General features: G+C 41.9%; 1 protein-coding gene across 1 annotated transcript in view; it reads right to left on the bottom strand.

Moving 5' to 3' along the window:
* Positions 1-1882: 1882 nt before the first annotated feature.
* Positions 1883-25850, bottom strand: part of RET (ret proto-oncogene) — a 106798-nt gene continuing 82830 nt past the window's right edge. The window contains exons 16-20 of the mRNA XM_040437253.1: positions 25276-25346; positions 23719-23856; positions 21511-21610; positions 10973-11120; positions 1883-3493 (exon numbers count right to left, since the gene is read on the bottom strand). Coding sequence (XP_040293187.1) covers positions 3336-3493; positions 10973-11120; positions 21511-21610; positions 23719-23856; positions 25276-25346 — 615 coding nt within the window. The 3' untranslated portion in view covers positions 1883-3335. The remainder of the gene's footprint in view (positions 3494-10972; positions 11121-21510; positions 21611-23718; positions 23857-25275; positions 25347-25850) is intronic.

Raw genomic sequence — 25850 nt, 5'->3', positions numbered from 1 at the left:
TACACCCTTGCTATGAAAGTAAAATGTGGGAATGTTTAATTGTTGCTGAAAGGGAGGCCAAATTGCTTTATTACCATGATACACTGTGTATGCAGCCTTTGGTAATCTGATGCCTGCCGTCTGCAAGTCTACCCACTTCCCACTGTCTCTGCTACCACATAAAGCATATACCGAAGTAGCCAGTTAATTACTATCAACATGATGGAGCAGTTTTTCCATGTGCCACTCCAGGTTGGTGCAAATCAGCAAATAGAGATGTACCACCTGAACAACCATGTTCAGTTCTTACTGGACTGTGATATTTTTCAGCCGCATACCGCTTTCCCTGACCATATGTACCAGTGTCCAGAACTGGCCCAGTTTGCTCTCTATGTATCGTCTATCCTCCAGTGTCATCTCAGAGAGGGTTTTAAATGCAGCGGGTGGCATTGGCACACCCAAATGGAGAAACTTGTCCTCTGCGAGTATATAAAACATCCCATTTGTCAAAATGAATGCAGCGAGGATCCATGAAGATTTTCACACACTTTCGGCTGAGGCCTGAACTACCATTGCTGACGGTAACGATTTATTGCCGACCCCATCACACCACTGCCTCTGTCTACCTGCCTACTATCATGCTCCATACCATGTAGCTACTGCTGCCGCCACCGCAGCTGCTATTGCCCGCTGCCAATCCCCCTATTGTCACTACCATTACCACTACACAGCTGCCACTACTACTATTCTACTGCCCTAATGCAGCTGCACACACACATCTACTGCCTTGTATGTTCCATATGGTGTTGCTACTGCTGCAGGTACTATTGCAGCCACATACCACTATGACTCCAATCTTTCCAAATTCACACTGCACCGCTACAGCTGCCAATTAAAAGGGAGAATTTTTCCAGGCTCATTCAGAACACACTACTCTTCCTTCAGTTCTTGAGACACATTTACACATGTGTGTATATAAACAGGGGCAGGCATCTGCTCCCATTAAGTCATAATTTTTGGAACAGTTGTTTAGAACAAGGCACTGTTTTTTCCCGATAACCCTCTGTGCTTTCAGGGCAATTGGAACACTTTTGATTTGGGTACAAATTTGATTCGGACACAAATTGAATTTTTTAAAAATTCTATAAATCTGACACAAATGTTAGGTAGTTTGCTTATCTCTAATACACTAAACGAATATATATATATATATATATATATATACATACACACACACACAAAAACACAAACTAACATATCCCCCAACCTTCTGCATTTCTAGTTTCACTTTTGATAACATTTTTACTATAGAGAGGGAGCCTGAGAAGATTCATTATGCCAGGGGGAACATATATCCTTCCAGATGAAACTCGGTGGCTTCCTGTATACAGTTTGTCCTTAAAGGGGCTGTACACCACCTGAATTTATCCCTTATCTACAAGATAGCGGATAACTTTTTGATACTATTTTGAGACTGCCATCTCCATAAGTCTCACAGAATTGATTGAAAGCCACAATGGACATATGTTGCGGCTGCTCCTTTGACCCGGGCACCATGTTCTTGTGATTGGTGTGGGGTCCCAGTAGTTGGATCCCCACTGACCACATACTTATTCCCCCTTATGGTGAGACAACACCTATGTGTCTGTTTAGGTATATACTAAAAGAAAAAGTCAATATAAGCACTCATGAATTAATATATTGTGCTGTACTGCATTTAGTTTGTTAATTTTGCACTAAATTAGTTGAGAAGGCACAATATGCTTACAAATTGATGATTTTCTCAGGAATCATACAAAACACAACTTTATGATGACAGTAAAATTAAAGTTTTAGTGAAGAAAAAAATAAATATTAAATATAAAATCAAACCTAACATCTTTCTGTGGTAAATCTCTAACGACAGAATGATTTATTTCCATTATAATACAATTCATCAATGGCATGGTTTGTGGTAGAGCAAATACATTGTAATATTTCCATACTGTGCAGCATTTAAAATCACAATTCAGAGTGACAGTCTGACATCCATGGTTAAGTGATGAGACAGAAGCACCCGAACCATTTGTAAAGGCCCTTCACATACCTTATAAGACACAAAACCACATATATGGAAGGCTCAGACTTGGCAGAACATGTCAACTGTAGCAAAGCGAAACAATCAGTACAGCATGATGAGACTCAGAGTTATAAAATGATGTAATGCTTCATCTTTCAACAGGCCATCCTGATAGGCAGTCAATCCTCAAACACGTCATGTAATAAATTGAAATAATATCTAAAATATACCATTTTCTGTACTTAAAAAAATACATATAAAAGGAATATAAAATTGGAAACTGAGAAGAAAACTGCTATTTGGCTTCTCCTAGCAAATTTATTTTTGTGTTTTCTGTCTCTATTATATTTCATTGTTTTGACTTGACATAATGTCAGAAGACGCTAGAGCCAACAGAACATGGTCTTCTGCTGTAGTATGTCTGCACTTATAAGTGACTGAGATTGGGTTCATGAATCTGTGCTATAGTATGATGTAGAAACACCGAAGAAATCATAAAAAGGACATTTCAGAGAAATATATAAAATATTAGCAAATTTCCAGTAGGCTACATCATTTTACAAACCTTCCAGAAGTCATTCACAAACCCCAGTAGTCCCCCAGTCTACATGTCATTTGCATTAAGAGGCCCATAACATTCCACTTGTGGTACCAATAAGAATAAATCCAGTCTATTTCATGTAACACTGTATGAATGTATAATTTGTACCTACATATACAGCAGATGCAATATGTACACATATACATAGGATTTTGCCTCTATATGTAACCACCAGTAAATGAAACTGAAATAGCTCTCTTGCATCAAGATCCACACATATTAAATAAAATTGTCAACTTACACTTCAAAAATAATATTTTTCTTTAAATTAACATATGATTAAAAATAAAAAGTATACTTTCTTTTCACAGCGACACATACATGAGTGTACTGAATACAGACTATTTGTGCAACAGCAGCATACAAAAGTTTCTACTGAGCTTGGTGTACAGATCTGATATGTTGTAGGAAAGAATAACACAGAGCCCACTCCTGCTGCTGGGGAGTACATATACAGTATACACATACATTTGAAGTGACTTGTGCAGCCCTCTCCAGCAGCCTTAGAGGTAGGTCAAGCTAAAATTTTGGAGCAACTGACTCAAAACAGCAACATTGGTTTAACCACTTTTCACTGGCACAAAGAACCAGCCAATGGACTTTCCATTTATTCTTTGTGTGGTGTGTTTTTTTAACTTTTTTCTTTCCCACTCACAATGTGTTACCTTCTAGGAAAAAATAAAATAAAATTGATATTTAGCTATCAAACTTGTCCATAAATTTTGCCGTTGCGGGTGGAATCATCCAATTAGAATAAACACAGTCATTGGCATATCTTGTAAAAACAGACTTATTGGCATCGAATCTCGGGATTGGAACGGGGCTCTCTTCAGGCCAGTTCGGATAAGACATGCCTAAAAATGAAAAGACATCATTTGTTCTGCACTGAAGAATGAAAAATATATAGAATAGCTTCACGTGCAGACAGTAAGGCCCTTGGCAAAACTCCCTTTAATAAGAAAAGAGCATAAGCCATTGATTTTAGACAATAGACAAAGAAGGCCAAAAACTCAGTCAATAACAAACTATTATTGTCACCCTCAGTTTGGGAGAAATTAAAGGTACCCATACGCATTCGATTAACATTAGCCAAACCTGCCAATTTGGCAGGATATGCCAATCATCTATTTTGTACGGTGGTGTCCCTACTCTTACGAGATGGTAGAAGTTGGGAGAAGGATTGGCCATGTTGGATTTCAACATGCCTGATCCTTTTTGTTCTCACGGGAGATAAGCTGCCATCAGAGTGGTCTGACAGCTGCTTATTCCCCTCTCCTCCTTAAGAACATATTCATGGTCTGCTGAGAACACATATGTTTAGGGGGCCTATGTAAGGTACTGGATATGGCCATCTTACAATAAAACATGAATAATACCAACTCTGGCGAGAACTTGAACTTCTGGTTCACATTACTAATATGTGTCCATTTTTGGCTGGAATTCCAATTTAGTCTGGATTCATACTTGTATTTTTTTGGTGACAGGAGTGTATACAAAAGGAAAGAATAAAGGTGTATGTATACGGGAGTATTCTGCAGCCGATTGTCAGGAAGGAAGCGTTCCTTCCAGACAGTCGGCTGCTTGTTCATTGAAGGAAACTGCTGCATTTACATTCACTGTATGAGGACGAGGGGTCGCTATTGCGATCCCTCGTTCTCATATAGATTCATGATTTTTAACAAGCAGATCGCTGTTTAGACCACACGATCTGCTGCCTAGAAACTATAATCGGGGGTGCCTGTATGAATGACAGGATCACCCAATGAACGAGCGTTTTGCTTGTTGATCGGGTGATCTGCATACATTTACATTGGTAGATTGTCAAGAACGACTGTTTGCAGGAATGGTCGTTCCCAATAATCTGGACCATTATTGGCTTGTGTAAATGCAGCTTAAGGGAAATACTGATGGGTCAGCTCTCTTCTGTATCCACTCTTTTGTTCGAATAAGCTGCATCAAAAATTGCACGCCTGAATCTTACCTAAGAACTAAACTTATACATGGAATTTTGTTTAGTGCACGGCCGGAGGGGAGCTCCAAATCTTTCTGGGAATCCTGGTTTATGCAGAGGCCTCTTTGGATTTTCATTAGGCATAACCCAATGCATATGTTTTCTTCCTGATTGAGACAGTTATTATCTTCCTTCAACTTTTTAGGTTAAAAGTTTTAATGTCAACTGCATTTTTGCCATTGGTGCAAAGGATTTAGTTAGGCTACTTTCACACCTGCGTTTAGGTCGGATCCGTCTGGTATCTGCACAGACGGATCCGCACCTATAATGCAAACGCTTAGATCCGTTCAGAATGGATCCATTTGCATTAGCATGAACAAAAAAAAAGAATTTTTTTATTTTATTTATTTTTTCATGATAATCCAAACGGATCCGTTTTGACTTTACATTGAAAGTCAATGGGGGATGGATCCGTTTGAAAATTGAGCCATATTGTGTCAACTTCAAACGGATCCGTCCCCATTGACTTACATTGTAAGTCTGGACGGATCCGTTTGCCTCCGCACGGCCAGGCGGACACCTGAACGCTGCAAGCTGCGTTCAGGTGTCCGCCTGCTGAGCGGAGCGGAGGACAAACGGTGCCAGACTGATGCATTCTGAGCGGATCCGCATCCATTCAGAATGCATTAGGGCTGGACGGATCCGTTCGGGGCCACTTGTGAGAGCCTTCAAACGGAGCTTACAAGCGGAGCCCCAAACGCTAGTGTGAAAGTAGCCTTAAGCAGTTGACCAAGGCAACCATTCTGATTATAAATCTCATTTTGCAGAAACCATTTGGAAAGCAAAGTAAGTAAAGACCTGATTTGTGGCCACTCTCACCAGTTTTGAAAATTCTCCCCTGTTGAGCCACACACACATTGTGTAACTCTATTCCTAGTCAAAATAAATCATGGGATCACAATAATTAATAGTAGGGAATGGCTTATAGTTATACTAATCAGATACATTGCATTAACCTTTTTGTGAATTCAAGGCAAAAACAATGGCTTATGTCTATGCAACAAGAAGCGGTTGTGAAACACGAGGGTAACCAGAATATACTAAGAGGAAGTCCACCACGTAAGGTTGCAAATTAAGACTGAGTTTTCATGAGGCCAATGTAAGTGGTTTTATAATCCAGGGTCAATCAATATTAATATTCTTACTTGCATTGGTAAGACTCTTCCCCTTATTGTGTATGGCTATCGAACACAGAATAATGGAAAATCCCAAGTCTGATTCTTGCATTATTTGAAATCAGAAGCAGAAAAATTAAGGAGTTTTGGCAAGAACTATGCTTACTGTCTCAGGTCACCAACACAACAAGACACTTATACCAGAGACATCTTAAGAGACAACATAAAAGAAACAATTCTTCACAAAGCATAATGCAATGCAAAATAACTTGTACATGACATTGTCAAAATACAAGGTTTTTTGGGGTGGGGTGTGTTTAAAGGGATTGTATGAGATCAAGAAACAGTGCCACTGTTACACTGTTTCTTTTAACAAAAGCATCCTTGTTTTTCTAATCTTACACAACCCCTTTAATCATATCCATCATCTCTCGACCAGAAGTCGCTCAAGTAATCAGTCTCCAAATAAATATATTTCTATAATAAAACTGTTGGGGAGCAAAGTAGAATTACACTAAGATGTTGGAATTTTGTGGGGATAAATATGGTATTTATATTTTTATTGCATGAAATTATGCCATGCAGATTGTAACTCTAGATTCTTCCTAGAATTTTAAAGGAAACCTGTCACCATGATCTTGGAGTATTACTATAGATAAGAAGTCCAGATCTCAATATTTTTCTATTCCTCGTTTCCTTACTGTCAGTGCTCAAAGCTGTGCTGACATACACAGCCTGCTGTGCTAACATAATGGAGAGGACACCTGTGCGCATGATTGGCAGTCCCGAGAATGTATTTTAACGCACTTATGAGCAGCAAGGGAACGGGGGACAGTAGAAATAAAAAATAGATCTGGACTCCTTATCTGCAGTACTGCTCAAATAATAGTCCAAGATCATGGTGACAGATTCTCTTTATCTACGGGATGTGAAGTGGAATATCTAACCACACTAGTCTGTAACATTCAGTCTGAAATTTTCTCTGGTATAATAGAATAACATCTTTTTAGCAGTGTTAAATTGTGGTTATCTTGCCATGTTTGGAATATTGTCTTCTGGCCATAATTAGGATATGGTATTTCGTAATATTCAATTAATATTATTCCAGTCATAATCATATGAAAAACGCAATGGCACCTTATAAATAAATAAAACTACTAGTAATGGAAAACGTCACACCTAATCAATTCTGCCTGAAAACCTCAGAATAGAATGATATTATATGATAGCTTAGTAAATACATCCAAGTTTAGACAAAAACCTTACTAAAGATTGATAAAACAGCCCTACGTTAATCAGTTTTGACATACATGTTATTTCATATTATGGACTTTTAATGGGGATTTTCCATCTGGAAATTTACGGCCTACCCACAGGATTTGCCATAAATGTCTGATAGGTGCGGGCCCCACATCTAGAACATGTTCCTATATCAAGAATGAGAACCTGTGGCGTGCTGCCGTGAATGGTGAGTAGATGAGGAAATGGTTGGCACTCTGACGTATAATGTCGTTCTGGTGCTCAGTGGTAGGGTAGTTTCCACAAGCAATATTCTGAAGAAGCACGGCACCAGAAACACCACCATCCAGCCTCACTGTGCCTTTTGACTTGCCTTTTTGGCCGTGAACAAGGATCTGGGATAGAACCGAAACATTGACATGCCACTTATATGTTACTGGATGGATTAATTAACTACAATTTTCAAATATATACATAAGTGCCATGGTTCTTCAGAATAGTGAATGGTAAGTAGACTGTGCATGTGTTGCTCTTTCTTTTCACTGCAATGGAACTTTTGAAAATAGATGAATAAGTGAACTTGGCTATTTTCGGAAGTCTTATAAGTTAATGGAGGGAGCCATGTATGTGCAGCCTGCCCGTCATTCACTGCATCTTGTGAATGGGTTCCATTCTTGACAGAGGAGCGGGTTCATAGTTGGGATGGGCACCTATCGGACATTTATCGCCTATCCTGTGTATATGCCCTAAATGTCCAGACAGGAATACCTTTTTAAGCCATGGAAACATACTAGTAGTGCGAAAGTATTGTATCATAGATAATTAATAGCTATTTCTCCTACTACAACATAACAAGTCACTTTTTATGCATTAGAAGGCATTTCAATTATCAAACAATTTCAGACTTTAAGGGGGTCATTTATGAAGATGAATTACACCTATATTAACCGTATTTCAGGCGCAGATTAGTTGCGCTGCAATCTGCAACTTTTCCCCATTCACGCCAGGTCTAAAAAAGTTGGCGTGGGTGGGGAGGGGGACGGGCTGGTATATGTTTCAGGCATAGAAAGAGGTGTAAATGTAAGACAGCTAGGAAGCTGTCTTACATTTAGAAGTGGCCGTGGATACACCGAAGTTATGTGGAGGCCGGCGACTCTTCATAACTCTGGTGGATCAACCGCCAGCTATAGGGTTTATTGAGACTGGCGTTTTAGGCGCCGGTCTTAATAAATGTGCACCTAAGTCTCCTTTAGATATTTCTACTACTGCCCTTTAACATGATAGAGGGTAACTTCCAATCTATGCATCAAGTACCAGCATAGCATATCTGTGAGATATACCAAAGTCGTCAAGGACATGGGTGTAGCTATGTGGGTGTAGAGGGGGGCCTGTTACACATTTTACAGAGTTTAATGGGGTTGGCCAGTTTGCAATGTTTTTCTGTTACTTACTGTATTACAGTCACTGCCCCTGATGTGTTCAGTAACTTCCATACATATTCGGTTTCTCCTGCTCTTGTGCTCCTGTAAACAGTGCCTGTGGTCTGTTTTTGCGGCTTCAGCCCCTGTATATGACATCACTGGCAGGAGGCTGTGTTGCCTACCCTGTCCAGCTGGGATTGCGCGCTCCCATCCTTTCTTCTACTGTGCAAACTCCACAACAAGTGTTCATCATCTGCGCAGTCTAAATAATTCTCCTCTGCTTCCATTGTCACTTCCTATGTGCGTAGCTGCCAAATGAAGTGAACATGTGCACTGTGAAAGCCTTCATTGATCCACAGGTGCAGAATAAGGGTTGAGACTGCACTGGACAAATTAGGGCCACAGCTGCAAAAAACCACCACAGGCACTGCTTACAGGAGCATTAACGAGGCGCAAAAGAACAGAATAAACAGAATATGGATGGAAGTTACTGAACACATCAGGAGCAGTAACTATAATACAATGAGCAACAGAAAAACATTGTAAAGCGGTCAATCCCTTTAAGTTACACATGCGGTAAGATAGATCATTTTGTAAAATTTTCTTTACTGTAGCAATAACGTTTTGTTTTGTTTTTTTTGCTGTCAGAAAGGCTTGGTAAAAACAATTTTTGGGCATCCCTACTAAGTCAAACTGTGACCCTTTAATATAATTATATAGAATTAAGTTGAGCTTTGGAACTCATTTATCCAAATTAGGTAATTTTTTCCTCTGGGATAGATGACAAATGATGTGTATTGCTCACATTACTTAAGCCTTAGATTAAAACTTCTTGTTATGTAGACAGTGTTGGGGGGATTTATTAAAGGAGTTGTGTCATAGGTGGCTTAGGTCCCACCTCTGAGTTCTGCACCTATTTCCAGAATGGGCCATCGAAATAGGTGGAGAGTTCACGTGCATGTGCACCGTGCTCTCTAATAATTTCTATTAGAGTTCTGAAGATAGCTGAGTGAGCGGGCTTGGTTATTTTTAGAAGTCCCATAGCAATGAATGGAGAGTGCACTGGGCATGAGCCAGTGTTTGACTATTTTCAGCAGTCCAATAGAAATTAATGGAGCATGGCTGCACATAAATGGCTGCCTTCCCTTACTTTGGGGGTCTCGTTCTGGAGATATGTGCAGGTCCTAGAGGTGGGACCTGCACCTATCTGACATTGGTGGCATATTCTAGTGATATGCCTCAAATGTCCAAGATGAGACAACCCCTTTAAGACTGGCATTTTATTCTCCAATCTTATTTTAAACATTTTATTTATTAATTTTTTGCCTCTTTGCCTGCCCATGCATCAAAAAAGCATGTTTACACTAGCTGTGATCTGGTGTAGATTTGTGCTATATTTAATGCCGGTTTCTGGGGTAAATTATAGTAAATCTATCAGGTGGCAGTAGGCCACACTATTCAGGATAAGCCTCACCAAATTTTATAAAACAATAATAATGAAGAAGGACCGGCACTTCTTGCGAAGTATTTTTTTATTGCCACATATTCATTCAAACAGTTTGACAAAGACACGGATTGTGTCAAAACGCGTCACAGAATGAATATGTGGCAATAAAGAAATACTTCACAAGATGCTACATGTGAGTGCCGGTCCTTTTTCATTATTATTGTTGTGTGGGGCGCCGACCCTAGGACACGTGCACCGCTAATTTTATCTGCAGTGCCAACTGATTCAAACATACAACTTTTATAAAACGTCACATTTTTGCCTAAATGATGCATGCATAAACTGCATCTTTATGATGTCAGAAAACTGGCACGAATGCCATGATAAGTTTCATCCAGTATGTTTGGAACAATATATATCTTTGTAAAGTTGATATATGAATTAATTTTTATTATCATTTAAGCTCAGGATAAGTAATTCATTTCTTTTTTGTCTTAATAAAGTTATCCATTATTAGTAACAGGTATTTGATCACTTTTATAGAATATTTTATAGTTATTTTGGTGTATAAGTTTATGCTCACATTATTCCTAAACCCTTTTTTTCAAAGGATGTATTAGCAGATTGCCCTAAGACTGCACTAAAGGCCAAGGTACATAAATGGAATAGTACTGAATGGTAGATGATGCTGTTTTGCAATAGCTTTTGACCAGATATATATAACAAGATATGGATGTATTGTATGTAGGTTATCTATTAAGTGCTGTTGGTTCACGCAATACAATGTCAGATATGAGTTAAGATCAGAGCCTTCTATTTATGTACATAATTTCCGTGGCTACCAGTTTAGGCACGTGTTTTATGGAAATTTTCTTATGCTTCTTTTGAACATTGCTGCAAAATTATTTATTCATTGGCATAAAAAATTTAGCAAAATCAAAATCAAGTTAAACAGCTGATAAAGCAGTTTGCTTTCTGAGACACACAGCCCTGTGGTTGTTGAGAAGCTGAGAAGCAGAGTTCTAGAAATGCTCAGATAGAGGAAATTTGTCCTACTGGATAGCGTAGTTAGAATCTAGTAAACGCATGGGAAATTCTACCATAGAGTTTGTTTTCAATCCAGGTTGACGGCAGAGTTCTGGGGAGTGGGGCATTATTACAGTCCACCAGAGGGGTCTCTTCTTCAGAAAGGCCATCATCATAGAGCATGGAGTCTGCAGGAGTAGAGGCAGCAAGGTCCAAATAATCCTAGAATGTTAAATAAAAAATGCAAGTTATAAATACTTTCTAGAAAATCCATAAGGTATCATTAAGATAACAATAAAATAACAAATCTACAGGACAAAAGCACTGCTGACCAGTGGTGTTATAAGGTCCAAGCATCCAGGTATGTTCCACAGATTTTCCTCAGTGGTAAATGGGTGTTCTCTACTTTCAATTCCATTTCCTTAGTATTTGGTTACAGTAAAACACTAGTAGGGAAGCAGCTACAATCATTGGGTTGTGGTAGGTTTTCATTCTACTAGCAAGACAAAATGTGCCCTCCTGGCCGGTAAGCAGGATTATTAAGGGGTCATTGTAGTTGTCATGAGCGGTAGTGTTGGTCGAGCACCAAAGTGCTCGGGTGCTCGAGCAGAGCACCTCGGGATACTCGGGTGCTCTACCGAGCACCCGAGCACAATGGAAGTCAATGGGAGAACATGAACATTAAACCAGGCACCCCCTGCTCTGAAAAGGGGAGGGTGTCTGGTTCATAGTAAAAAGTCATAAATTGATGGAAACACCACTGAAATGGTTCGGGAACAGCATGGGGAGGATGTCTGGACGCATCTTGGATTCCCAGGTCCCTGGTGGGAACAATGTTGTTGGAGTAGTACGCCATTTTTACAGACTGACAATAATACGCACCAAACTGAAGATAAAATCGATTTTAGAGGAAAAATTGTTAGGAAACATTCTTTCCTGTATATTTACTTGTATATAAAGTGCAAGTGCTGCCAAAAATTACAAGGAAGAGGCACTCCGATACAACCTGTATATCACATAAAGCAGGGGCCTCATTCACATTGTGGTACAATTGTTCAGGTTGTGGGACTCATAAAGCCTATGCACTAAGGGAAAGGGCTGCCAAAAATTACAAGGAACCAGCACTCCAATACACCCTTTATTACACATAAAGGAGGGCATCATACACACCCTTGAAAAATTATGATTGATGGCTTGCTGATGACCCTCAAAAACACGGGCCTGTTGGTGACCGTCTAAAACATTAGGGGCGAGGGCCTGCTGCTGATCTGACCATCTAAAACATTAGAGGTGAGGGTCTGCTGCTGATCTGACCATCTAAAACATTAGGGGTGAGGGTCTGCTGATGACCTGACCATCTAAAACATTAGGGGTGAGGGCCTGCTGATGACCTGACCATCTAAAACATTAGGGGTGAGGGCCTGCTGCCGAGCTGACCATCTAAACAACTTTGTGGGCGAGGGTCTGCTGCCGAGCTGACTATCTAAAAAAAATTGTAGGCGAGGGCCTGCTGCCGAGCAGACCATCTAAAACATTATGGGCGAGGGCCTGCTACCGAGTTGACCATCTAAAAAATGTTGTGGGTGAGGGCCTGCTGCCAAGCTGACCATCTAAAAATTTTCGTGGGCGAGGGTCTGTTGCCGAGCTGACCATCTAAAAATTTTGGGGTGAGGGTCTGCTGCTGAGCTGACCCTCTAAAACATTATGGTTGAGGGCCTGCTGGTGACCCTCAAAAACATTATGGGTGAGGGCCCGCTGCTGAGCTGACCCTCTAAAACATTAGGAGCAAGGGCAGCCTAATAAGCATGTTGATATGATGGAGGAGGAGGACGAGAAAGGGGAAATTGAACCATATACCCTTTTTAGTGGTGGAAGGGGTGCATGGGAATACAGTGTATTCAATACACCATAAAAGCCACATTTAGAGTGCCTTTATGTTCAGCCGCTTTCCTCTGGTGGAGTAGAGAAGTCAGGGGCAATTCAGGCCTTGTTCATTTTTATAAGAGTCAACCTGTCAGCATTTTCGGTTGACAGACGGATGCGCTTATCAGTTATTATACCCCCAGCAGCACTAAATACACGCTCTGACAAAACGCTGGCGGTGGGGGAGGCCAACACCTCCAAAGCGTAGAGCGCCAGTTCATGCCACGTTTCCAGCTTGGAGATCCAGTAGTTGTAAAGCACACAGGGATCACTGAGGACGCTGACATGGTCTACTATGTACTCCTTCACCATCTTCCAAAATGTTTCCCTCCTTGTGACACTAGGCCGTGCATCATGTTCAGGGTTCTGGCAGGGTGTCATAAAACTGTCCCAGGCCTTGGAGAGTGTTTCCCTGCCTCTGTTGGAACTGCTGTGTTGTCACTGCCAGTTCTGTGAGAAGGTCTGGCAGACGTCCTTCTCTACCTCTTGCATGACGTTCTTTGTTTTGGTTTCACTTTGTCATCTCCTTTCCTTCTCCCAGGTGTCACCTATTTAGACTAATCGTCTCCCTTTATATTCCCTCCCATACTGCCTCACTTTGTGGTTTATACTACTTCCTGGATGAAGTGTTCACTGCTGGAGGCTGCTGCTGCTGTTTGCTCAGATAAGTCTTTTCATGTATTGTGTTTCCTTGCTGGCTTGATTCTAGGTGACCCTGACTCCGTCCGTATTGAGTGCAGGAAGCCGGTGGTCGTGTCCCCTCACTATTATAGGGTTTTCAGGTGTCACACAGTCTTAGGTACGTGGGCATGCAATCGTCTACCATTGAGACCCTTGCATGGGCATAGCAGTCAGGGAGAGCTCTTAGGGTTTTATAGGGCTCACCTATATGCTCCTTAGTTTGGGATCAAGCCAGTCGGATGTTTATTCATAAGTTCCAGCTATCTGCAACATCATCCGTGACATGTGTGTTCCCTCGTCACTTCTCTTCGGTTGGCCAAGGAACTACGTACTCTGCAGCCAGCGTTATCAGCTGGAAATTTTTGGAGCAATTTTTCCACAAGGACCTTCTGGTATTGCACCATTTTGCTCATCCTCTCCACCACAGGAATGAGAGATGAGAAGTTCTCTTTGTAGCGGGGGTCGAAAAGGGTGAACCCCCAGCAATCGGTGTTGGCCAAAATGCGTACCATGCGAGGGTCACGGGAAAGGCAGCCTAACATAAAGTCAGCTATATGTGCCAGATTCCCAACAGAAAAGACTTTGCTGTCCTCATCCGGAGGATGACTTAATCTCCTCATCCTCTTCCTCCTCTTCTACCCATCCATGCTGAACAGATTGAATAAAACTTCCATGGGTACTACCCTCTGTAGCGGAGGCAACAGTCTCCTGCCCCTCCTCCTCCTCCTCATCATCCAATTTGCGCTGAGAAGACGAACTGAGGGTGGTCTGGCCCATTTCCACCTCTTCCACATGCAAAGCGTCCGCCTTAATTGTGAGCAGCGAGCGTTAACACAGAAGTTGGATGGTTACGCTGATAAAAGCGTTATCGCCGCTCATTATCTGTGTTGATTCCTCAAAATTGCGTAAAATCTCACAGAGGTCAGACATCAATGCCCACTCATCGCTTGTGAAGAGCGGAAGCTGACTGGAAAGGCGATGACCACGTTGCAGCTGGTATTCCACTACTGCCCTCTGCTGCTCACAAAGCCTGGCCAACATCTGGAACGTGGAGTTCCAGCGCGTGCTCACGTCGCACAACAGTCGGTGAGCTGGCAATTGCAAGCGCTGCTGCAGCGTTGCCAGACTGGTGGAAGCTGTCGAAGACTTGCGGAAAAGGGCACACACACAGCGAATGTGGGCTAGGCATGGTATGTGTGTGAGGTCAGTAGCACCTGTGCCATCCCAGGGTACGACTCGCTCCCAGCCTCCACAACATTCATCCAGTGTGCCGTGAGGGAAATGTTATGTCCCTGGCCAAAAGCACTTCCCAATAACTGCGTTGGTCAGGGCACAGGTGATGTTACTGGACACAGGCTGGTGTAAGGCTGGGACTGCACACCGTGAAAAATATATGCTACTGGGGACAGGGTACCATGGGACAGCCGCCGCCATCAGGCTGCGGAAAGCCTCAGTGTCCACAAGCCTAAATGGCAACCTTTCCAGGGCCATCAACTTGGAAAGGTGCACATTTAGTGCTATGGTCTGTGGGTGGGTGGCTGGGTATTTGCGCTTTCGTTTAAAGGCCTGGGGTATAAACATCTGTAGCTGGGAACAGTTGCGGGTCTATTTGGTTCGGACCCGCCTTCTCCCTTTTGCCACCACACTGCCTCTTCCAGCCTGTTGCGGTGCTGCGGATCTCCCCTCCTCTGTACTAATGTCCTCGCTCGGCTTGACACATTCCCAGGTTGGGTCAGTGACTTCATCATCCAGCACCTCCTCTTCCACTTCCTCACTCTGGTCATCCTATTGTGAAACAGTTATTGACAACTGTGTCTCATCATGAACCTCGTGAGACACTAATTGCAGTTGACTTATTGGCAACTGTGTCTCATCATCATCATCATCCACCTTGTGAAACACTAATTGCCGTTTCCCATCTTCTTCTGACTGTGGGTGCTCCAGAGTTTGGGAATCAGGGCACAAGATCTCTTTATGTCCCTCTTCAAGCGGGCTTGGCGAGAGGCCCAAATTAAGGAATGGCGATTAAAACAGCTCCTCGGAATATCCGTGTGTGGGATCATTTGTTTGCCAAGACTCTCCATGGTGGGAGGAATGAGTACCAGGGTGAGGATTCTGTTGACCAGACTCTTGGCTACTGAGACTGGACTTTGTGGAAGACAGAGTGGTGCTTAACTGACTTGAAGCATTATCTGCTGCAATCCGCCCTGCAAACTGGAACATGAAGCTAGTTATTGTGGATGAGTGTGTTTCTTGTGCTCTGGCAGCAGGCACAGTTTCACAGCACCCATGGCCACGACCATCAGCAACACAGCCACTTCCCCATCCCTTACTGCTCGCCTTGTGCATACTAAATGGTATATATACTTGCAAGTATGTCACACGTACAGTAGCGCAGGTTTTGTAACTGTATGTGCAAATAAAGTACACAGAATGTCACAGATATTTTTAGGATGCGCACATATTAAACAGGAGGTATAGCGCAAGTAATGTCGCTGTCACCACCACCTAATAAAAAATTACACTGAATGAATGTCACTGATATTTAGAATGAGCACACGTTAAACAGGAGGTGTAGCGCAAGTAATGTCGCTGCCACAACCGCCTACTAAAAAATTACATTGAATTAATGTCACAGATATTTAGGATGGGCAAATGTTATACAGGAGATGTAGCGCAGGTAATGTCGCTGCCACCAGCAGCAAAAAAATTTGACTGAATGTCACTGATATTTCGGATACGCAAACATTATACAGGAGATGTAGGGCAGGTCATGTAAATGTCCGCAGCGGACACAGTCTACAGAAAAAGTACACTAGATGTCACAAATATTTTTAGGCTGCGCACACAATACACAGGAGATGTAGCACAGATAATGTCACTGTCACCAGCGGCGAAAAAAATTACACTGAATGTCACAGATATTTTGGATACGCAAACGTTATACAGGAGATGTAGCGCAGGTAATGCAACTGTCTGCAGTGGACACCGTCTACGAAAATAGTACAATGGATGGTACAGATATTTTTAGGCTGCGCACATGTTACACAGGAGATGTAGTGCAGATAATGTCGCTGTCACCAGCGGTGAAAAAAATTACACTGAATGTCACTGATATTTCGGATACGCAAACGTTATACAGGAGTTGTAGAGCAGGTAATGTAACTGTCCGTACTGTCTACGGAAAAAGTACACTGGATGTCACAGATATTTTTAGGCTGCGCACACGTTACACAGTAGATGCAGCGCAGATAATGTCGCTGTCTGCAGCGGCCAAACAATTGCAAGCTTTTTAGCGCAGGTTGCGCTAAAAATATATATTGTTGCCAGATACAATTATAGTCCTTAAAAGGATTTTTGGGTCTCTAACAAGTTTTAGCAATTTAGTGCAGGTTGCACCGTTTTTTTTATTGCTGGCACACACAATAGTCCTTAAAAGGACTTTTGGGTCTCTAACAAGTTTTAGCAATTTAGCACAGGTTGCGCAAAAAATATACACTGCTCAAAAAAATAAAGGGAACACAAAAATAACACATCCTAGATCTGAGTTAATTAAATATTCTTCTGAAATACTTTGTTCTTTACATAGTTGTATGTGCTGACAACAAAAGCACACAAAAATAAAAAAATGGAAATCAAATTTTTCAACCAATGGAGGTCTGGATTTGGAGTCACACTCAAAATTAAAGTGGAAAAACACACTACAGGCTGATCCAACTTTGATGTAATGTCCTTAAAACAAGTCAAAATGAGGCTCAGTAGTGTGTGTGGCCTCCACGTGCCTGTATGACCTCCCTACAACGCCTGTGCATGCTCCTGATGAGGTGGCGGACGGTCTCCTGAGGGATCTCCTCCCAGACCTGGACTAAAGCATCTGCCAACTCCTAAACAGTCTGTGGTGCAACGTGACGTTGGTGGATAGAGCGAGACATTATGTCCCAGATGTGCTCAATTGGATTCAGGTCTGGAGAACGGGCGGGCCAGTCCATAGCATCAATGCCTTCGTCTTGCAGGAAATGCTGACACACTCCAGCCACATGAGGTCTAGCATTGTCTTGCATTAGGAGGAACCCAGGGCCAACCGCACCAGCATATGGTCTCACAAGGGGTCTGAGGATCTCATCTCGGTACCTAATGGCAGTCAGGCTACCTCTGGCGAGCACATGGAGGGCTGTGCGGCCCTCCAAAGAAATGCCACCCCACACCATTACTGACCCAATGCCAAACCGGTCATGCTGGAGGATGTTGCAGGCAGCAGAACGTTCTCCATGGCGTCTCCAGACTCTGTCACGTCTGTCACATGTGCTCAGTGTGAACCTGCTTTCATCTGTGAAGAGCACAGGGCGCCATTGGCGAATTTGCCAATCTTGGTGTTCTCTGGCAAATGCCAAACGTCCTGCACGGTGTTGGGCTGTAAGCACAACCCCCACCTGTAGACGTCGGGCCCTCATATCACTCATGGAGTCTGTTTCTGACCGTTTGAGCAGACATATGCACATTTGTGGCCTGCTGGAGGTCATTTTGCAGGGCTCTGGCAGTGCTCCTCCTGTTCCTCCTTGCACAAAGGAGGAGGTAGCGGTCCTGCTGCTGGGTTGTTGCCCTCCTACGGCCTCCTCCACGTCTCCTGATGTACTGGCCTGTCTCCTGGTAGCGCCTCCATGCTCTGGACACTACGCTGACAGACACAGCAAACCTTCTTGCCACAGCTCGCATTGATGTGTCATCCTGGATAAGCTGCACTACCTGAGCCACTTGTGTGGGTTGTAGACTCCATCTCATGCTACCACTAGAGTGAAAGCACCGCCAGCATTCAAAAGTGACCAAAACATCAGCCAGGAAGCATAGGAACTGAGAAGTGGTCTGTGGTCACCACCTGCAGAATCACTCCTTTATTGGGGGTGTCTTGCTAATTGCCTATAATTTCCACCTGTTGTCTATCCCATTTGCACAACAGCATGTGAAATTGATTGTCACTCAGTGTTGCTTCCTAAGTGGACAGTTTGTTTTCACAGAAGTGTGATTGACTTGGAGTTGCATTGTGTTGTTTAAGTGTTCCCTTTATTTTTTTGAGCAGTGTATATTGCTGCCACACACAACAATAGTCCTTAAAAGGACTTTTGAATCTATAACAAGTGTATAAAAGCTAAAATATTCCTATTTCACTCCTACACTATCTCTCCCTTCTGCTCTCCAGCTCTCCCTGACTAAGACTGAGCTGAACACGTGTCATCGGGTGCTACAGTATATAGCACCCGATGACGCGTTCCGGCCAGCCAATCACTGTAATGCCAGTAGCCAACATGGCTACAGCATTACAGTGAATGGCAGTACTTACCTGCACGCTTATTTGCTGTGTATTCGGCGGAACACCGCAATGTTCCGAGCCTCGCGATGCTTGAGTAAAATTAGTGTTTCTGGAGGGGGTGGAACAAGATAACCCAGCGGACTTTGTGCAAAAGTAGGTGGTGCTAACATTGGGAGCGGACCATGATCGCTCCTCTTTTTGTGTAGAGCGAGCCCATAGAATCCCTTTGAGGAAGCCGCCTCCAGGTGCCCCCCCCCCCCCAGAGCTTTGCTAGCTAGACTGGTTTGCTCCAAGGACCAGGACTGGGTACTCAGACGCAAAAGAGAGATAGACAAGGTTTGCTTTGACGGGAATGACATCCAAATATACCCGGATTTTTGTCGCGAGACACAAATTAAAAGACGCTCTTTTTTTGATATAAAAAAATGGCTAATTTCTGCGCATGTAAAGTATGCGATGTTGTTCCCGGCCAAACTCAGGGTTGTTCATAATGATTCTGTGCATTTTTTTCCCCACCCCTATAGAGGCCGCAGAGTGGCTGGATTTGACCGGTTTATAGCCCCTTCTGGGACTTCTAATGTATTTAGTGATTTGTTTGTATTTTTTTAATGTTGTTTATATGGTGGTGGTGTGAGGAGCGGGGGTTGGATTGGGAGTGGGGTTAGGCGATAGTGGAAGAGGTTGATGGGGACAATAGTTTCTGTGAGCCAAATGGTGGTGTTGGGTAAGGGTGATGGGTGGGGGGTGGGTACTAGGGAGTGGGAAGGTGTGGGGGGGTTAGCTGCTGTACCCCTTGAAAAAGCTAAACGCAAAATGTGCGTTGGGGAGCGGACCGGTGGTGTTTTTGTGTGGTATACTAAGCTGTTTGGTCAGTATTTCCTATGTGCTTATTATTATTCTAGTCACCATTTGCCTCAGTTAGCCATTGTGGTGTGTATTATCACCCCCAAATTTTGGTATCTGTTGTATAATATACAGTACAGACCAAAAGTTTGGACACACCTTCTCATTCAAAGAGTTTTCTTTATTTTCATGACTATTAAAATTGTAGATTCACACTGAAGGCATCAAAACTATGAATGAACACATGTGGAATTATATACATAACATACAAGTGTGAAACAACTGAAAATATGTCATATTCTAGGTTTTTCAAAGTAGCCACCTTTTGCTTTGATTACTGCTTTGCACACGCTTGGCATTCTCTTGATGAGCTTCAAGAGGTAGTCCCCTGAAATGGTTTTCACTTCACAGGTGTGCCCTGTCAGGTTTAATAAGTGGGATTTCTTGCCTTATAAATGGGGTTGGGACCATCAGTTGCGTTGAGGAGAAGTCAGGTGGATACACAGCTGATAGTCCTACTGAATAGACTGTTAGAATTTGTATTATGGCAAGAAAAATGGTAAAGAAAAACGAGTGGCCATCATCAGAAATGAAGGTCAGTCAGTCAGATTGGAAAAACTTTGAAAGTAAGTGCTATTTGACCATGAAGGAGAGTGATGGGTGCTGCGCCAGATGACCTGACCTCCACAGTCACCGGACCTGAACCCAATCGAGATGGTTTGGGGTGAGCTGGACCGCAGAGTGAAGGCAAAAGGGCCAACAAGTGCTAAGCATCTCTGGGAACTCCTTCAAGACTGTTGGAAGACCATTTCAGGGGACTACCTCTTGAAGCTCATCAAAAGAATGCCAAGAGTGTGCAAAGCAGTAATCAAAGCAAAAGGTGGCTACTTTGAAGAACCTAGAATATGACATATTTTCAGTTGTTTCACACTTGCTTGTTATGTATATAATTCCACATGTGTTAATTCATAGTTTTGATGCCTTCATAGTCATGAAAATAAAGAAAACTCTTTGAATGAAAAGGTGTTTATAATTTGAGTTTTGCTACATTTTTAAAAAATAAATAAAAAAGAAACATATATAAAAAGTTGCATTCTGAGGTGAGGGGTCCCATAGCAGAGATCAAAATGCCCCCATTCCACAATTATTATGGTGACAAGTTTTACCCCTCAGTACAGAAGTGCCTGTGTGCTTGTGTGAGGGCTTGCCATTTGTGGGATGAGCTGTGGTTTTCCTTCTTACCATTTTGGGGTATACACTGTATATCTTTTTGATCACATTTTATTAAGTTTCTTCTAAGACTGGATAAGCAACAAAGGCAAATCTGGCATTGTTTTATATATATTTTATTGTTACAGGATTCATTGTTTTGGTTAAATAATAGGATAATGTAATATACCGTGTTGTTGCAGGTGTGATAACACCAATTATGTGCTCTTCATGTTTTGACTCATATTTATTTATTTTTTTCAAACAGTTTTTTGTTTATTTTTGTTTTTATGGTTCTAAACATTTTTGTATATATATATATATATATATATTTTACTTTTCAACTTCACATATTCATTGTAGTGTATTGTGCCTGTTCAGAAATACAGACAGGTATCTTATTAAGCCCCAACTCTGGCAGGTACTAATATGGAACCTAGGGGGGAACCTGTTTGTCACCTGGCTACCAGAACAACCATCTGTACCCTGCAATCACTATCAACAAAACTATCTGAAAGATTAAACAGTTGGGACCAGATTCATCTCCAATCCTGGCCAATGAAGCAGGAGCCCACCTCCCAGATTGAAGAACTAAAAAAGTCAGTATGTATATGCATGTATATTATGCTGCTGACACCCTTTTGGACTCACCCTGCTTTTGACCATCATTTTCTCCAATTCTTTACTGATCTCACCAAATGTTGGTCTCTTGTCTTGCTCCTGCTTCCAACATTTCAGCATAAGATTGTACCTACAAATAGGACAATTAATGCACTTTATATTTTTCCATTAACAAATGAAGCACTTTAACATAACAGCCTTTTTCACTGAACCACTATATACAGTACAGACCAAAAGTTTGGACACACCTTCTCATTCAAAGAGTTTTCTTTATTTTCATGACTATGAAGGCATCAAAACTATGAATGAACACATGTGGAATTATATACATAACAAACAAGTGTGAAACAACTGAAAATATGTCATATTCTAGGTTCTTCAAAGTAGCCACCTTTTGCTTTGATTACTGCTTTGCACACTCTTGGCATTCTCTTGATGAGCTTCAAGAGGTAGTCCCCTGAAATGGTCTTCCAACAGTCTTGAAGGAGTTCCCAGAGATGCTTAGCACTTGTTGGCCCTTTTGCCTTCACTCTGCGGTCCAGCTCACCCCAAACCATCTCGATTGGGTTCAGGTCCGGTGACTGTGGAGGCCAGGTCATCTGGTGCAGCACCCCATCACTCTCCTTCATGGTCAAATAGCCCTTACTTTCAAAGTTTTCCCAATTTTTCGGCTGACTGACTGACCTTCATTTCTTAAAGTAATGATGGCCACTCGTTTTTCTTTACTTAGCTGCGTTTTTCTTGCCATAATACAAATTCTAATAGTCTATTCAGTAGGACTATCAGCTGTGTATCCACCTGACTTATCCTCAACGCAACTGATGGTCCCAACCCCATTTAGAAGGCAAGAAATCCCACTTATTAAACCTGACAGGGCACACCTGTGAAGTGAAAACCATTTCAGGGGACTACCTCTTGAAGCTCATCAAGAGAATGCCAAGAGTGTGCAAAGCAGTAATCAAAGCAAAAGGTGGCTACTTTGATGAACCTAGAATATGACATATTTTCAGTTGTTTGACACTTGTTTGTTATGTATATAATTCCACATGTGTTAATTCATAGTTTTGATGCCTTCAGTGTGAATCTACAATTTTCATAGTCATGAAAATAAAGAAAAGTCTTTGAATGAGAAGGTGTGTCCAAACTTTTGGTCTGTACTGTATATATATATATATATATATAAATATATATAATCATGCAAAAGTTTGGGCACCCCTGGTCAAAATTACTGTTACTGTGAACAGTTAATTAAGTTGAAGGTGGAATAATCTCCAAAAGGCATAAAGTTAAAGATGAAACACACTTTTCAACATTTTAAACAATATCAGTGTATTATTTTGGCTTCATAAGAGTGAAGTGTTCACAATCATTGCCAGGAAAGGCCAGGTGATAAAAATGTCAAAGCTTTATAAATACCCAGACTCCTCTAACCTTGTCCCAAAAAACAACAGTCATGGGTTCTTCTAAGCAGCTGCCTAACACTCTGAAAATGAAAATGGTTGAAGCCCACAAAGCAGGAGAATGCTATAATCGAAGCAAATCATTTTCATGTTGCATTTCCTCAGTTTGAAATGTAATTAAGAAATAGGAGTTAACAGTAACAGCGGAGTTCAAAAAAAGGTCTGGAAGACCAAGAAAAATTTCAGAGACAGCTGCTCGTAGGCTTGCTAGAAGGTAGAACCCCTGCTTGACTGCAAAAGACCTTCAGGAACATTTATCAGACTCTGGAGCTGTGCTACATTCTTCTACTGTTCTGCGACGTGAACCAAAATGCCCTTCATGGAAGAGTCATCAGAATAACGCCTCTCCTGCATCCTCATCACAAAATTTAGCATCAGAAGTTTGCAAAAGAACATCCTAACAAGGTTTTACCATGGTCTTCACATTCCCCTGATCTGAACATAATTAAAAATCTGTGGATAGACCTCAAAAGAGCAGTGCATGCAAGACAGGTCAGGAATCTCACAGAACTGGAAGACTTTTGCTAGGAAGAATGGATGAAAATCCCTCAAGCAAAAATTTAAAGACTCTTGGCTGGCTACAAAAAGTGTTTACAAGGTATGATACTTGCCAAATGGGTAGTAACTAGGTACTAACCATGCAGAGTGCCAAAACTTTTGCTTCAGACCCTTTTTTGTTATTTAGAAAATGTAATATTTTTGCTTTAAGAGAGAGAGAGAGTCACTTTTACAGTTTTATGAATACAAGCTTCTGCATTCTTGAAGTAAACAGACTTACATTTCATCACTGCAGTTCTCTGGCTTTTCCATCCTGTAACCAGTCTTAAGGAGGTTGAAGAGACGCTCTGGAGCAATACCTGGGTATGGATTTCCACCAAGGGTAACAATCTCCCACAGAAGAACACCAAAGGACCACCTATTATCATAAGATACCGCAAAGATAAATGTTATACATACATCAACACCTCCAGTTGTAGAAACGGGCTACTATATCATAGAAAAATTTTGTATTTTTAAGTGGGGGTCCTTTCTTTGAACCCCACTATTTGCTAAAAGCTTCTAAAGAGTAGCTAGAAGGAAGCTGTTTTTAAAGAACAAAGCAACTTAGGGTACTTTCACACTAGCGGCAGGATGGATCCAACAGGCTGTTCACCCTGTTGGATTTGTCCTGCCGCTATTTCGCCGTGCCGCCGGACCGCCGCTCTGTCCCCATTTACTATAATGGGAACGGGGTCGGAGCTACGGCGCAGCACGGCAGCTCGCGGTGAGAGACTGCCGGACTAAAAAGTCGGACATGCAGTACTTTTAGTCCAGCAGCCTTTCACCGTGGACTGCCGCGCTGTGCCGGAGCTCCGCCCCTGTCCCCATTATAGTCAATGGGGACGGAGCAGCGGTCCGGCGGCACAGCAAAATAGCGGCTGGACGGATCCGACAGGGTGAACAGCCTGTCGGATCCGTCCTGCTGCTAGTGTGAAAGTAGCCTTAAGGCCTTGTTCACGTGTCGTTTTTTTGATCAGTTATTTCCATCAGTTATTGTGAGCCAAAACCAGGTTTGGGTCAAAAAGACAGAACAGTTGCAGATCTTTTCATTATACCTTATCTCTGTGTAGCCTCTACTCCTGGTTTTGGCTCACAAAAACTGATCAAATAACGTGAGACGTGTGAACTCAGCCTAAGGGCTCATGCACACGACCGTATTTTCTTTGTCTTTTTTTTTGTGGACCGTATGCAAAACCATTCACTTCAATGGATGAGCAAAAAAAAAATTATTTACTCCGTGTGCATTCCGTTTCCGTATGTCCGTATTTTCGTTCCGCAAATAAATAGAATATCTCCTATTATTGTCCGATAATGGACAAGGATAGGACTGTTCTATTAGGGGCCAGCTGTTCCGTTCCGCAAAATACAGAATGCACACGGACATCATCCATTTTTTTTTGCGGATCTGTTTTTGCGGACCACAAAATATATACGGTCGTGTGCATGAGCCCTAAATTGTCTCAACACAGGTGGTAAGTTCCTGATCACTGGAGGTACGGTCCACTTCATTCATCGCAATGGGACTGATGAAGACAAGCCTGTTTCATTGCATTGACTGGAACAGAAGTGTTCATGTTGGAGGAAATATGACTCCTATACATCCCTACTTCGGGTCATTAGACCTGTGGTTGAGCTGGGATTTGTAGGCATAAACTAGATGCTAAAATTGGCAGTCTGAATGAGGTTTCATAGATTTGCACTATAATCTATGAGCCTTCTTCAGCTCTTGCTTTCTTGTGTAGATTAAATAAAAGGACAATCATAAGACCATTAGAATCATCAAAAAAAAACTTACACGTCACTTTGAGTGGTGTATATGTGATCAAACAAGGATTCTATTGCCATCCACTTCACTGGTATTCTTCCCTGGAGATTAGGGGGAGGAGTTATTAAACATTTAAGTGCTATATGAAGCAAATGATAAAACATTAAACTTTAGGTACATAGAGTTTGTCCTAAAAATGCATTATATGAGTCAGTGGGTCCAGATTCTGAGCAAATTCTGGAGTTGACCATTTGTAAAAGTAGTGGTCACAAAACTATGATCATGTAGTCCATAACCATGGTCATGTATAGTGATGAGCGGCAGGGGCTATATTCAAATTCACAAATTCACAATATTTCATAAATATTTGGGCGAATATTCATCATATATTCTCAAATTCAAGATTATTTTCTTCATCGCAAAAAAATGGGTAATATTCGTAATATTGTAATATTCGCGTAATGCACGCGAAATACAGTCACTTTTGCTACATTTTCCAAGCTGCTAGAAGTTTCCTAAGACTGGAGAAAATGGTTGGCACGGCAGAACATTAAAAATGGCTTTATATGCAGTTAGAGGGCTCCAATATATTCCCGATTGCGCAA

This window comes from Bufo bufo, chromosome 6, assembly GCF_905171765.1.
Source record: "Bufo bufo chromosome 6, aBufBuf1.1, whole genome shotgun sequence".
NCBI lineage: Eukaryota > Metazoa > Chordata > Amphibia > Anura > Bufonidae > Bufo > Bufo bufo.
This window is presented reverse-complemented; position numbering and strand designations above follow the sequence as displayed.